Source organism: Rhinatrema bivittatum, chromosome 8 (assembly GCF_901001135.1).
Source record: "Rhinatrema bivittatum chromosome 8, aRhiBiv1.1, whole genome shotgun sequence".
Lineage (NCBI taxonomy): Eukaryota > Metazoa > Chordata > Amphibia > Gymnophiona > Rhinatrematidae > Rhinatrema > Rhinatrema bivittatum.
In genome coordinates this window covers 191,942,772-191,957,824 of record NC_042622.1, presented here as the reverse complement: position 1 = coordinate 191,957,824, position 15,053 = coordinate 191,942,772, and the positions used below count along the sequence as shown (strand labels likewise).

Below are 15,053 nucleotides of genomic sequence, written 5' to 3'. Positions count from 1 at the left end.
GTCGGAGGCCTTGAGCCAGGCCCATCTGCGGGCACTGATACCAGTGGCAGACATTCTTGATGAAGTCTCGAAGCTATCGTAAGCTGCACGAACTTCGTGTTTCCCAGCCTCCAGGCCCTTATGGATGATAGTGTTGAAAGAATCTTGAAATTGCTGGGGAAGAGATTCAGAGAGTTCCTGAATTTGTTTCCACAAATTACGCTGATATTGCATCATATATATTTGGTAGAACGCAATTCTGGAAACTAACATGGACCCCTGAAACATTTTCCTGCCTATGGTATCCAGAAACCTGTTGTCTTTTCCAGGAGAATTGGATGAATGAGGCTTTATCCTTTTTGACCTTTTTTGAGCTGACTCAACTACTACTGACTGATGGGGTAGTTGAGTTTTTTGGAAGCCTGGGATGTGTTGGACTAGATATGTAGCATCAGTTCTTTTATTCACCAGTGGTATGGTGCAGGGATGCTCCCATAACCTGTGTTGCAAGTCAATTAGGACTTCGTGAACTGGAATTGCCAGGCCTTCTTTAGGTGGGTCCACGAATTGTAACACCTCCAGAGTTTTTTGTCTGGTGTCCTCTTCAGATTCCAGCTGAAAGGGGATAGTGTCAGCCATATCCTTGATGAAATTTGAAAAGGAAAGGTCCTTTGGAGGGGATTTCCTTCTTTCCTCTGGAAGAGAAGGTTCTGAGAGGACTTCCTCTGAGGAAGAGTCAGTGCTGGGATCCTCCCAAGTGTCCGGTGAACATGGACGAAGAGGAGTGGATGGAATGGGAAGAGATGGCATCGACGGCATCGATGGTTTCTCCAGTGGCTTTGATGGAAATAGTGGAGAAAACGATGGGCGTGGATGTGAGATTCCCGATGGACCTGTAATAGGTTCAGGCATCGGTACTTCCTTCACTATTTCTTCTTCTCTAGGTGTTGGCATCGGTACTTCTGGTGGTTGTACCGGGATGGCACCGATGAGTGTGTCCAATTTTGCTAAAATTGGCACAAAAAAGGACATGTCCGGCATCGGTATGGGTTGTAGTGGGACCGGCGATGAAGTCGGCGATGGCATTGGAATGGGCACCGGTGACGGGAGTGGAACCGGTACCGGCGATGGTGCTGGCATCAATGGAGGGATCGTGATTGGTGCTGGCATGGGAGGCATGTCAAGGAGTGCGTCTCGAACTGCCTGGCAGATGTAACCGTCCAGTTCCGCCCTCACAGCTGGTGAAACCAGAGCAGCTATGGGGGGAGCCAGCGAAGGCGATACCGGTACCTCTGCAGGGCTCTGTGGAGGTATGGTTTCCGGCACCGATATTGGTGGGGATCGCCTAGGAGTCGAAGGCCTCGATGGATATGGAATGTCCTCTTTCCGAGGTTTCTTCAGCGCTGATTCGAGACTCGTCGATGGAACTCTGGTTATCGGATCGATTTCAGGATCGTGAGGCTTCCGGTGTCAATGACGATGTTTTTGCCAATGTTCGACACCTTTCTCGATGACCGATGTAGACTTTATCGATGATTTTGAGGGAGTTGATGACAGCCGATCACCCGCTTCATCTGGTCTATGTTTTTTAAGTATGACCTTCCTGATCGCTCCAGCCGGAGATGACTGTGTGGACGTCGATGTCGATGACATTAGTTGGAGATGGAACAAATGTTCCATTTTCTCCATGCGCAGTCTTCTGCCTTTCGGCGTCATCTCGACGCATCTTGGGCACGTTGAAACGTCATGTCCCTCACCGAGGCAGAGTACACACTCGATGTGTGGGTCCGTGATGGACATAGTGCGGCAACAATTCGGGCACTTTTTGAAACCCGTAGCCATAATGAGAGTCGGACAGCCGTTGACGACTTTTGGGCACGGTTGACGGTAAGGAACCAACCGGAAAATTTTTTTAAAAGACTTACCGCGATGGAAAAAAGGGAGACCCCTACAGTGTCTAAATTTTTTCCAAGTTTTTTTCAAATTTTTTATGTAGTGGAAATTCACCACACAGGACTCCTAGAACCGCGAGGCTAGCAGCTTCGTGGAAAAAAGAAGACTGAAGGGAGACCCCTGGGCTCGAGGGATCATGGCATGCTGGGCATTCTCAGTAGGCTCAGGATGCCAGTCAAAAGTTTCTAGAAACTTTGACAGAAAGTTTTCCAGGATAGGGCTCCGTCAGTGACGTCACCCATATGTGAGGACTAGCATCCTGCTTGTCCTGGGATAAAGCTAAATTCCCTGTTGAGAATAATAGCTTCCAGCTAGGGCAATTCCCCTTAAGTTCAAACCCTCTCCAAGTCAGGAGAGGCTTTGAATGCAAGACTGATAAATCTGATCTATTCATGATTTAATTTGGAGCATGGGTTTGACTAAAATTTCCATATTTACCTGGGTCAGATCTTTTATTTTTGCAGATCAGCCAAAGTATTCCTAGATTGTATTTTCTTCAAATCTGCAGGTATCTGCATACATTCAAACTAATTTGAGAAAACAACGTATTCCAGATTTGAACCAGGTCTAAGCTGATTGATTGACTGATTATTGAATCAAACCTGGGTGGTGAGCAAGGAAGTAACGGACTCAAGTCCCTGATCAGAAGAGATCATGTGCTCTACTTACTACAAAAACAGTCATATGACTCTTATCCTACTGCAATCTCTTCCTTATTAAACACCCCTTCCCCACCCTCTTCCCCATGCATTACCTTCATCGCTGTTGTCATCCACTAGAATGATCTCTTTCAGGAGGTGGGCTGGTGTGTGATTCACAGCACTGTGCAATGATCTCAGAATCACCGACAAAGCTTCATTGACAAAGATAAAAATTAGAGAAATCTGCGGCAAATCCTTGGCATATTTCAGCTCTTTACACCTGCAAAGCCCCAAAAAAGGGAGGTAGATTAATAGAAGGCCAGTAGCTTTGCATATGTGCAGAAAACCAGCAAGAAGTAGCCTTGTTTACAGTCAAGACAGAGGTTGGATTTATCAGCGATTGTGATTCCCACTATGGGGATTTCTGCCATTATGAATCTAACAGGGTCATTCATCAAAATGCATTAGGGCATTAACGCCTGCGATAATGCCCTAACGCATATGTTATTTTTTGCATCGTGAGATACATATGCAAATTCCGAAAATTTAGTCAAAGGGGAAAAGTTTGGATGGGGTTTATGAAAATGAGGGATGTCTAATGTTGCATGTGATAACATAACGCACGTTACCGCACGTTTTAACACCTGAAATAAATACACCTTTTTTCTTGGTGTTAAGCTGTGTGACAATATTTATCGTGAATCCCATTTCGGGCAGAGATGGAGAGGGGAGAGTGGAGTGGATTAGAGAGAGAGAGATAGAGCCTCTGGGATGGCACACATATCAGTTATCTAGTTATACCACTATAGGAGGGTCATCTAGTAACTCGAGGTGAGGTTTTGGTGGTGCACATCAAGCTAGGGTGAGAGTACATTGTAGGAATCTCATCTTTGTGTATCTTTTCTCATTCGATATCACATCAAATGTTCACTGATGTGTACTAAGCTGTTCATACGTCTGACTGTGCATGTGAAACTGCCCCCCCAAACCCTAGACCACCACCAAACCCTCACCTCGATTTACTAGATGACCCTCCTATAGTGGTATAAATAGATGACTAATATAAGAGTCTTTCTCTCTCTCTCTGTGATAAATTTAATCTAGGGATATGATTGCAATCACTTTTCCCAGATTTTGTGGTGTCAGTTAATAAGTTTATTTATTTTGAATAAGAAATTCATCCAAGGTGGTGTATAACATATTAGAATGATCAATATCAGTTTAACAAAACTAGGGGTAAGAGGAGTGGCAGATAGGGTGTCAATGATAATAGTTTTAAAAAGTTGGCAACTTGGCCACACTCCCAAGAACCCTATGAACTGCCTCCCATACATTTGCCCCCTGCAGAAATGGGAGATGGATAAATGCTGGGTTATACCATCTGTGTGTGGTGGATTCTCTACAAGTCAGTGCAAGGGTATTAAGCAACCTAGGTGAACTTTACAGCCTTGCGTACCCTCCTTCCTAGCCCTCACCACAAACAATTAAAAATAATGCAATTATAATAACGGATTTTTACATAAAATAGGTCATTCATAGTCATCCGAGGTAAAAATATCACAACAACATGTATACTATTTTTATATGCACTGCTGCGATGCCAGTCAGAAACCCTAAAAAAAAAAGATAATTGAAACCCATATGGTATTTGGCATATTGTAAAATGCATTCGATGTGGGCTTGGCCCCCAGAAAGCCATGCGTGATGTGAATTACATTTAAGTAAACCTACCGTGCCAAAACAGCACTGATTGCCAGTGCTCAAACAGTAACACCCTTACCTATGAAAAGATAATACTGCAGATATTACACCAAGCCCTAAAACATCAATACACCTCCTATTAGGAAAACAGAACAACCCAGGCTGTTAAAGATCCCTACACAGAAACTTCATACTAGCAGCACACTTCACCTCTGTCAAAGATGCAGAACACAGACAGATCCTCATCAAATACAGAATAAAGTAACCATAAAGTATAAACAGGAATGTGCAGACAAAAACTGAACTGGAAACGGCACGAAGCCAGACTCTGTATGTAGTATATCAATGTAAAAATAAAAACACCATCGTTCCTCATAAAACAGTAATAAAATAAAAAAATATAACACATCAATCATAATAATAAAACTCTACTAATAGAAGAATAAGTATTTCAAAATACTCGTGGCCGGGCCCTGCGCGCGCTGTGTGCATTTTCAAAAGGGCCCGGCCTCGTGCATAACTACCGATATGCACACAAGTGCTAGGCCCTGGAAACGGGGTGGGCCGTGGGTGGGATCTGGGTAGGGAGGGACGGGGCAGAGGCTGGCCAGGACAGCGACCATTAGCCGCTGTTCCGGGGAAGCACACGCCGGCAGCGGGCCGGCATGCGCAAGTTGCTTCTGCTCCGAGGGAGCAGTAAGTAAAAAAAAAAGTTTTAATTCTTATAGTTAGATAAGGGGGTAAGGGTCGGGGTGGAGAGGGGAAAGGGAAGGAAGTTTAGGCGGGGGGGGGGGGAGGTAGGGAAGTTCCCTCCTAGTCCGCTTCTTAATTGGAGCGGACTGGGAGGAAACTGGGGGAGGCCCGACTGCGTCGCCATGCATAATAATCGAAAATTCACCACCGCTGCACGCGCCGCCCGCACATGCGTGCACGGATTATAAAATCCAGCTCTCATGTGTGGGCGGCTAATGGATTTTATAACATGCGTGCGCCGGCGCATGTATGTTATAAAATTGGCGCGTCCATGTGTGCGTGCCGGGAACCTTGTACACATGGATGTGCGCGCCTTCTTTTAAAATCTACCCCTTTATGAACAAATCATTTAATAACTAAACTGAAGAGAAATGTTTAAAAGCTCTCAGAAACTACTAAAATATTTCAAAACAGACACATCAAATAACACACAACAATTAAAACTAATAAGAATTTTAAAAATCTGTGCTCTCCATACCTGGGATCTTTTAATTTCCAGCCACCCTGAGATTGTCTTGGATTGGGGGAGGGAGGGCACACAAATTTTAACCTCACTTTTTCACCCACACATTTAGATGCTTAGAAGTACTTAGGTATTTTAACTGCAATGCACACCAAGCTGAAAAGGATTAGGAATAAATCTGATTACTCTACCCCAGTCTCCAGATGTTAGCAGAAGGATGGATTCTGATTAAGTTCAGGGTATGGCCTGAATCACAAAACACAACAGCAGGCAACTGTTGGCGAGATGCAGTGTGTACTAAACAGACCAACAAGAACTTTCAAGTTATGGTGAAAAAGAAAGCTACTTTTCTGTCTTCTGGTTTCCCTGTAGCACATATTCAGTTGATTTTAGTAATATGTGGTGGGCACAGGACTGCAAGAATTGATACTATGGTTTTTAGCAGTTATTTGCCATTTAAAATGCTGTGTTTTCAACGAAGAATTGTTAATTACAGTTTACATATTGAGGATAATTTAAAATTGTGTGGGTATGGGTAAAGTCTCTATGTACTATATATGTTCAGACTTTACCCTGAAAATTCACATGTAAGTGGGCTGGTATATGCACACATTCACCTACCTAAAGTTATGCCTACTCTATTGAGGACATAACTTGTGTGGATGAACGTACATACAGGGAGGATAATTTTCAAAAACATGCATGTGGCTATATATATATACGTGTGTATATATATATATAGCCAAGAGCAGATATACAAAAGTATGTGCATAACTCTACTCCTCAGCATTCACATATATGGACGCTTATGTGCGAATACATGCAATGCATCAAAACCACATTTCAATGTATTGAATGCATGTACTTTATGTACCTATTTTAAAAATATATATGCACCTATTTTACATGCGAACGTAAAGTAAGTCCCGATTCACGTGCATTAAGTTGTCCAGTTTTAAAACATGCATGTAAATTAAATTAACCAGTCTACCAATCAGTCCACCATTCTACCCAATCCTTCTCCAGATCCTCAAGACTTTCCTGTTTCTTCAGCCTGAATACCCAGACCAGCTACCCAGCCAATAGTATACAAATTCTTTTTCACTCAGAATATAGTTAAGCTCTAGAATTCATTACCAGAGGATGTGGTTATGGCAGTTAGTGGAACTGGGTTTAAAAATGGCTTGGATAAGTTCCTAGAGGAAAAATCCATAAACTGCTATCACAGTAATTAATAAGCAATAGTAGCTTGTGATTTATTTAATGTTTGGGTACTTGCAAGCTACTTGTGACTTGGACTGGCCACTATTGGACACAGGATACTGGGCTTGATGGACCTTTAGTCTGACCCAGTATGGCATATCTTATGTTCTTATTAGAGATGTGAATTTTTTTTTCGTGCGGCCAGATCGGGTTTTTTTTTATCGGCTGCGCCTGAGCCGATAAACAAAAAACCCACCCCAACCCTTTAAAACAGCTCCCTTAACTTCCCCCACCCTCCCGACCCCCCCCCCCCCCCCCCCAAAAATGTTTTAAAATTACCTGGTGGTCCAGGGAGGGTCCTGGGAGCGATCTCCCGCTCTCGGGCCGTCGGCTGCCACTAATAAAAATGGCACCGATGGCCCTTTGCCCTTACCATGTGACAGGGTATCCGTGCCATTGGCCGGCCCCTGTCACATGGTAGGAGCACTGGATGGCCCGCGCCATTTTTAAAGATTTGTGTGCCGTTTTTCCCGCCCTCCCCCAAAATGATAAAATGGGGTTTTCCTATCGGTTTCGGGGAGCCCCCGATTTCTGACAACTTTGAAAATATCGTATGATATTTTCAATCGTCAGAAATACGATTCACATCCCTAGTTCTTATGTACTTATAATAAACAAGTTTAATATCACTTACACCAGATAATTAGCAGGTGTAAAAATATGCAAGAAAGTTGGAAAATGTACATGTGTCTTTTAAAATAGCAACGTATGCACTTGGAACACCCCTAGACTGCCCCTTTTTATGCACACAACGTGTACAAAAGTGAAACTACATGCGTACTTTTTACTTTTGTGTTACTTTCAGGCATATATGCTAATTTTAGATACTACTTAACGTGCGTATATACTCATTTTTAAGCACATATTTGAAAATTGACCCCATATTTTTAAAATACAAAGTATGTGCATAAGTCTCAAATCCTCCCCCCCCCCCCTTTTCCCCTTTTACTCCCGAAACACTGCTCCCCAGTTCACATAAAAGCAGGAGGAAAATCATGCTACACATGCACTTAATGTGCACTGAGCACCAGGCAGTTTTAGAACAGCCCAGCTACACACACAAAACAGGGCTTTATGTGTGGAAAGGACTTTGAAAACTTAGCCCATCCTGTGCATTTTGTTCCCTTTCAAACTGAAATATGATTTTAAGTAAACTTAAATCATTGCCAGCTGGATTCTCAGATTATAATAAAGTTGTCCTTGAAAAATTAAAAAATGTCACTGGGAAGAAAGTTAGCAACATATGGTTTTCATATGATGAGATGAAAGTTGAAGCAGCCATGTGAGAAGGAGAGATACATGGTGACTTTGAAAAGGTATAGGGTACTTGCTCAGTAAACTAAGAAGAAGAAGAAGAAGTATTCTGAGCAGATAAAAATTACCTTAAATCAACTCTGGGAGCTTTTTCAACTAGTTAAAAAACAAAGTTAGACAAAATGTTAAGACTGATTGTGAAGAGTTAGCTGAGTATTTTCAGGAGAAGGTGGAACCAGTTGGCAGGACTGATACTTATAACAGCGTGACAGAGAAGCAGGCAGACACTTGGTCACAAATTTTTACTGTTATAGTTCCTGATGTGGTTAAACTAGCCATGCAATTGAAATCAATGTATTATGGACTAGATCAGTGTCCTTTTGGGATAATTTTAAGTTTATTTTCTATGTCAGATGAAACTGTTGAGAAAAAAATTAATTCCTTTCTTGCTGAGGGGATAGCTCACGCAACATTCCTTCAGCTATGGGCCTCTGTTCCCAGAAGGACACCTGGAGTGTCACATTTCCAGCTCCCAGCATTGAGTTCCTCTACCTGTGAAGTTCTGGTTTAGTCTCTGGCACCAGTTCCTGTTGCTTTCTGCTTTGCTCAAGACTATCCTCACTTCCTGGCTTTATAGGCCCAGCACCTTGGATTTCTTGTAGCACACCCTGATGATGTCATTGCTCTTCCTTTATATAAGCTCATTCAGCTGAGTGATGCCTGAGCAACAGGATCTGTTTCTGCATGTCTTGAGTCTTTGAGCCTCAGATTTCTGCCTTTGGTCCTGTCCTGGTCTGTTCCTGATCTTGCCTTGCTTGCCACCTGCCTTGACCTCAGCCTGCTTACCAGATCTCTCTTTGCCTGCAGCCTGCCGCAACCTCTGCCTGTTTACCAGATCTCTCCTTGTCTGCTGCCTGCCTCGATCTCTGCCTGCTTTTTGGAATGCGTCTACCTCTGGCCTGGATTGTGGATTGTGCCTACCTGCCAGTTCACTGATGCAGGTATGTTCAGACTGCACTTATCTGGCTAAGTGGCAGCTGCTGAATAGCCTATGTTCAGTGGTCTACACTTAACCAGATAAACCACTTGTCTAGCTAAGTAGTTAGCCAGTTATTTAGTGGATGGGCAGTTGGTGGATTGGGGCAGAGCTACTTATCTGAATTTATCTGGTTAAGTTAATTGGATAAGTTAGACCTGCCATAGAGGTCTAACTTAGCCATTTTCTTCTGAATATTGGGCCCTTATTCAGGCTATTTTGCCTTGTAATCATCTTGATGACAGTCTTCCAACTGCTTTGTTTATGAACTGTTTAGAAGCAAATAATAAATGGATGCCAACGAAAAGTCTAGTTAGGAACCCTCAGAAAACAATGATACTTTGGATAGGGAAATCTTCACTATCAGATCAGACTTAGATGACAGTGGGTAGCATTGATATTCCAACTTACACCCTCTGAAATTAATCCATCTAACTGGCACTGGCTAATCACAAAGAAATTGCATTCAAAACCTATGTAAAAACCTGTTACGCGTGCCGTCCGCTCTCTCACCGCTCTCTCACCTTCTTACAAGGACTCCAGCTTCTGGTTCCTCCTTGCTAGCGGCGGTGGGCCACCATCTCCGATCTCGGGCCTCCCCCGGTGCCTCCGGCTCTGCCATAGTCCCCAGCGTTTCAGGTCAAGATACCATTGCTCGTCGGGCCTCTCTGCATGGCACGTGGAGAGACACCACTACCCGTACCGTGCCCCTCCCTAGGCGCGCACGCACGGATTGCTGATCCTTGTGAAGGGCCCACGCCGGGAACTCTACTCTGGCCGCTCCTCTGATGACCTTAACTCGCAAAGGTCGAGATACGCGGAATTGGACTCCGGAGGCCGTCGCAGCCTTCCATCATCTCAAGCCTTCCAGAAAGGGTCCTGCTTGCATCACCCCGACCCAAATTCTCCCGGGAAAGGGGGAGGGGGGAAGTATAGGGGGGATGTCTGGATGAATGTTTGCGTGTGACAGGGATGGTTGGGAGGAGGGATGAGTGAGGGGAGGTGTATACAAAGTGGAAAATGGGGACGCATATGCAGTTGCAGCGTTGGTTTCCTACTTACTTTCTTTCATGGCTATGTTTTGTGCCTGCTTTGGGCTACTATTGATTATCCCGTTTCGAGGCTGCTGTAGTTGTATTTATGCGTTCTCAATAAAAATGATTTTGACAAAAAAAAAACTAATCAGAGAAAATTCTTTTTCACTCAACGCACAATTAAACTCTGGAATTTGTTGCCAGAGGATGTGGTTAGTGCAGTTAGTGTAGCTGGGATTAAAAAAGGTTTGGATAAGCTCTTGGAGGAGAAATCCATTAACTTCTATTAATCAAGTTGTCTTAGAGAATAGCCACTGCTATTACTGGCCTCAGTAGCATGGATTCTACTTATGGGCCGATTCAGTATGGTGCACTCGGCTGAGCGCACCTTTAGCCCCAGTTTGGCTGCGAGTTTTCGACGCGCTATTTTTACCCCTTATATAGCAAAGGGTAATAGCGCGTCGAAAACGCACAGCCAACCCCCCCCCCCCCCCCCCCCAAAACTAATAGTGCCCGCAACATGCAAATGCATGTTGATGGGCCTATTAGCTATTCCCACATGATACAGAAAGTAAAATGTGCAGCGAAGCCATACATTTTACTTTCAGAAATTAACGCCTGCCCAAAGGCAGACGTTAATGTCAGCCGGCACAGGGAAAGTGTACAGAAAAGCAGAAAAAACTGCTTTTCTGTACACCCTCTGACTTAATATTATAGCGATATTAAGTCGGAGGTCCCAAAATAAAAAAAAAATTTAAAAGTTAAAATCTACCCACGGCCCGTGGGTTGGAAGACGGATGCTCAATTTAGACGATGTCCGTTTTCCGAACCCATGGCTGTCAGCAGGTTCGAGAACCGACGCTGGTAAAATTGAGCGTCGGCTGTCAAAGCCTCTGACAGCCGCTGCTTCTGTCAAAAAGGATGTGCTAGGGACGCACTAGTGTCCGTAGCACCTCCTATTACCGCGGGCCCTCATTTAAATACTCAATCGCACGCCCAGGAGAGTGGCCTGGGCGCGTGTCGGGAGAGCGGGCACTCACCTCGGAGCGCCGGCTCTCCCACGGGTTTTACTGTATTGGCCCGTTAGTGTTTGGGTACTTGCCAGGTACTTGTAGCCTGGATTGGCCACTGTTGGAAACAGGATGCTGGGTTTGATGGACTCTCAGTCTGACCCAGTATGGCAATTTCTTATGTTCTTATGAATCTTTCTGCTCTCAATTTCCTTAAAGTGGTACAAATGTTACCAAGGACATCTTTAAGAGAGACTTGGCAGAAGCAGAGACAATTCCACCAGTGAACAAAATCTTCTTTCTACCGTGGCAGACACACCGGTGACCAGGTAAATGGAGTTAGTGATGCTCATCTGACTAAGGGCAGTTTAGATTTAACAGGCCTGCCAGAGAGGTCTCAAGAAGAGCAAGACATGAATATAGTCTTGTGCTTATTTTTTCTCAAAAATAAGGCAATGTTGATGGGCCAAAAAAATCTAGATTTTTCCAAATCTTTCAAAAATAACACAGGAAAGGAGGGAGCTGCTTTTAGTTATGTGCCAAGAGATATCCCTGTGAATATTTAGTAAAGTTTCAAAAGATGAAATATTTTTTCTTTGCTCCCATTCAGCTAAGATTTTTTTATGGATTCCAAGAAACTTCTTGGATTAGGTTCAGTGCCTGTTGTGCAATAATTTGCTTGTATCCATCCATATGTATTATTTCCAGGCATATATTGCCTTGTTGCTTTTACCCCCTTTATATGCTCCTCGATTTTCTGGCCTCTTCCTTCAGATTGTGGACTATTATAACAAATTGATGTAACCTGTTTACATTTATTTTTGTTTTTTTCCTTTTATGATTTTTGTGCATTAATTGGTCATTTAGGTTTCTTTCTTTCAAAGTTTTATTGAAGTTGCAATTCATTGGAAATTCTATTATAATAAAAAAAAAAAAACACTATCCAAGGATGTTACGCATTCAAAATTAAAATGATTAGGCACTCTGAAATGAACACAAACAGGATAATTTTCAAAGGCAATTCTGCAGATAAAGCAATGCTTTACCCCCGTAAATGGCCTTTTACCAAATTGTTTGCCTGATATCTGGGTAAACTTGCGTGTGTGTGTCACATGTGCACATATAAGTTTATCCGGACTGAGTGGAGGCATTCCTGGCAGCAGGGTTGGTGAGGAGTTTGCATTTTGTGCACGCATATATTCCATTTTCAAAAATACACGCCTACGTTTTCAGGAAAAAATTTCTGCAGACAAATTAGCAGGTGTAATTGTGTGCAGGTAGTTTTAAGTGAGCAAATTTTCAAAGCGCAGTGGCTTTCTCATTCATTCCCAGACATAGTCTTCTTACAGCTGTGAATTCTGATTACCTCCCTCCTTTTACTCACCCCCTCCACACAATCCTTTCACTTTACAGCTCTTTACTGCTAAAAAAAAAAAACACTACCACATCAGCATTGTAATGCAAGCTATAATGAATTTGCATATTCAATCAACATCGTGCTTAGCTCATGCTCGATGAAAAGAACATAGGCCTCCAATGCCAGTCACAAATGTATTAAAGTTAGTCTAATAGATATAATTTACTACTTCTTTGCTGACCTTTATTTCTAACAAGGCAGTTCCACAAATTGTGCTTGTTCAAAATTTGAGGCATATGAATTAAAACAAAAAAAAAAGTTTTCTGTGTCTACTTACGGAGGGTAATTTTCATAAGCATTTCTCAGGTAAATCAATGTTGTACCTGCAGAAAGTGACTTTACAGAAAAAGCTGCTGCCCAATTTGCAAGTAAACTTATGCAAGTATATTCTGTGTGTATGTAAAAACTCTCCGGCGAATTTTCAAATGTGTTACGCATGTAAATGTAACATACTATCGGGCCGATACAGAAAAAAGTGCGGGAGAGCCAGCACGTGCCTGCTCTCCTGACGCGTGGACAGGCCACTCTCCTGTGCGCGTAATTTAGTATCGGCCCGCATGCAAATGAGGGCCCGCGGTAAAAAGAGGTGCTAGGGACACTACCGCGTCCCTAGCGTCTCCTTTTTGACAGGAATGGCGGCTGTCAGCGGGTTTAACAGCCAACGCTCACATTTACCGGCATCGGTTCTCGAACTCGCTGACAGCCATAGGTTCGGAAAACGGACGCTGGCATAATTGAGCGTCCGTCTTCTAACCCACGGGCCGATTTTTAATTTTTTTTTACTTTTGGGCCCTCCGACTTAACATCGCTATGATATTAAGTCAGAGAGTGTACAGAAAAGCAAATTTTTCTGCTTCTCTGTACACTTCCCCGGTGCCGGCTGAAATTAAAATGTGCGGCTTGGCTGCCCATTTTACTTTCTGAATCGCACGGGAATAACTAATAGGCCCATCAATATGCATTTGCATGTTGCGGGCGCTAATAGTTTCGGGTGGGGGGGGGTGTATAAGAGGTAAAGCTAGCGTGTCAAAAACGCGCGTCCAAACCCAGGCTAACAATGCTCCACCGGAGCACACTTTACTGTATTGGCCCGTATGGTAGTAATTTTCAAAAGCCATTACGAGCATGTACCTGCTTTGGAAAATCAGGCCCTATGCATGTACATTTTCACTGGATGTTTTTGCAGGTATAATTGTGTGCATGTAGATTTGGTGAGATAATTGTCAAAGTGGACTTGTGTGAAATTCCACATTGAAAATTGGTGCAATTTATGTGCTGGCTAATTTGCATGCTGTGCTATAAAATTATCCCATAATGATATACTGGAAATACATAGACATGTGCATAGTAAGGGGTATGAATTCGTATTACAGTCACATAAAATATATAAATCATGAGATTAATGTTGCAGGTTTCACATTAAACTCCATAGCAAACTGCCATATTAACATAACAATTTTGTAACATCTGGCATTATATCACCTTATTGCAATCTACTGAATGTACTGTAAGTTATTGCCTTTCCTATGCACGTCGTCTACCTATGACACTAGTTCAAGACAGTTAGCGCTTGTCAACATGTGTTTCTTCTCTCTCACAAGCCCCAGGGGTTAAAAAACACACACAGCCTTCCCTCATCACCTCCATTCAGCACTAGGATCCTTTCCAATCTCTAGCAGCACCGTGTTTGATGACAAACTGACACATCAAACTGGTAAACATGATATGGGTTCACAGAAGCACCCTTCATTTCATTTTTCTTCCCGAAGCGGCATCGTTTCCATTTTGTACACAGAGACAAAACTATGCTAATAGCAGACTATGGTAAGGGGGTCTTCTCGGGTCAGCAAATAAGATTGAAAAAGCTGACCGTAAACCTGGCTTGAGTAAATGCAGGATAGGCTGATAGATTCACACCCGTTTCAAGACAGTCTGCCCATCGGGATGACACAAGAACACAGGATTTCATTACAAATGGCATGGAGACTGAGGAAGAAGAGAAGTAAGGCTTCTCACCCATAACTAACGCAATCGTCTTGCTGCTTCTTTGGGGCAGAGGGAGGGGAGCTTGCATGTTTGTGAGACAGGTAATTGGGCTCGTTAGCTGGGCCAAAGATATTAGGGGTCTGTTTACCTAAGTGCAGCATGTGGATAATCCACATCACTTATTGTAGCTCCCATTATTTCAAGTGAGGTTATTCACTACGAAAATGCACACCAGACAGAAGTAATTAGACCCCCTTCCTTTGATTAGATATAGATTTGAATGGCTATTTAAAGTAATTCCTGGAGAGGATCATGCGATGTGATGTAGGAGTGAGGACGGTTCTCTTCACTCTCCTGGGTCCCACTCCCTAATCCATGCACATTGGCTTGCCTGCTGCTCTCCGCGATCCTAGCTGTGCTCACCATCAGAGTTTTTACAAGACCTGGACTCTGTTTTGGGCTCTTTTGGCACTCTTGTCCCGATTTCACCACGCGTGGTCAGCATGAATTGGCGTGACAAGTGGTCGGCAAAATGGTGTATTCCGCCAGCAATCCTTCCTCTC

General features: G+C 43.4%; 1 protein-coding gene across 2 annotated transcripts in view; it reads right to left on the bottom strand.

Annotated features, from left to right (window-relative positions):
• Positions 1–15,053, bottom strand: part of GALNT17 (polypeptide N-acetylgalactosaminyltransferase 17) — a 564,093-nt gene that overhangs the window by 359,683 nt on the left and 189,357 nt on the right. Inside the window, exon 3 of one of the 2 annotated variants that reach the window (XM_029612687.1) lies at positions 2,687–2,853. In XM_029612687.1, coding sequence (XP_029468547.1) covers positions 2,687–2,853 — 167 coding nt within the window. Of the gene's footprint in view, positions 1–2,686; positions 2,854–15,053 lie in introns of those variants that run through there. The other variant, XM_029612688.1, reaches the window with a different exon arrangement.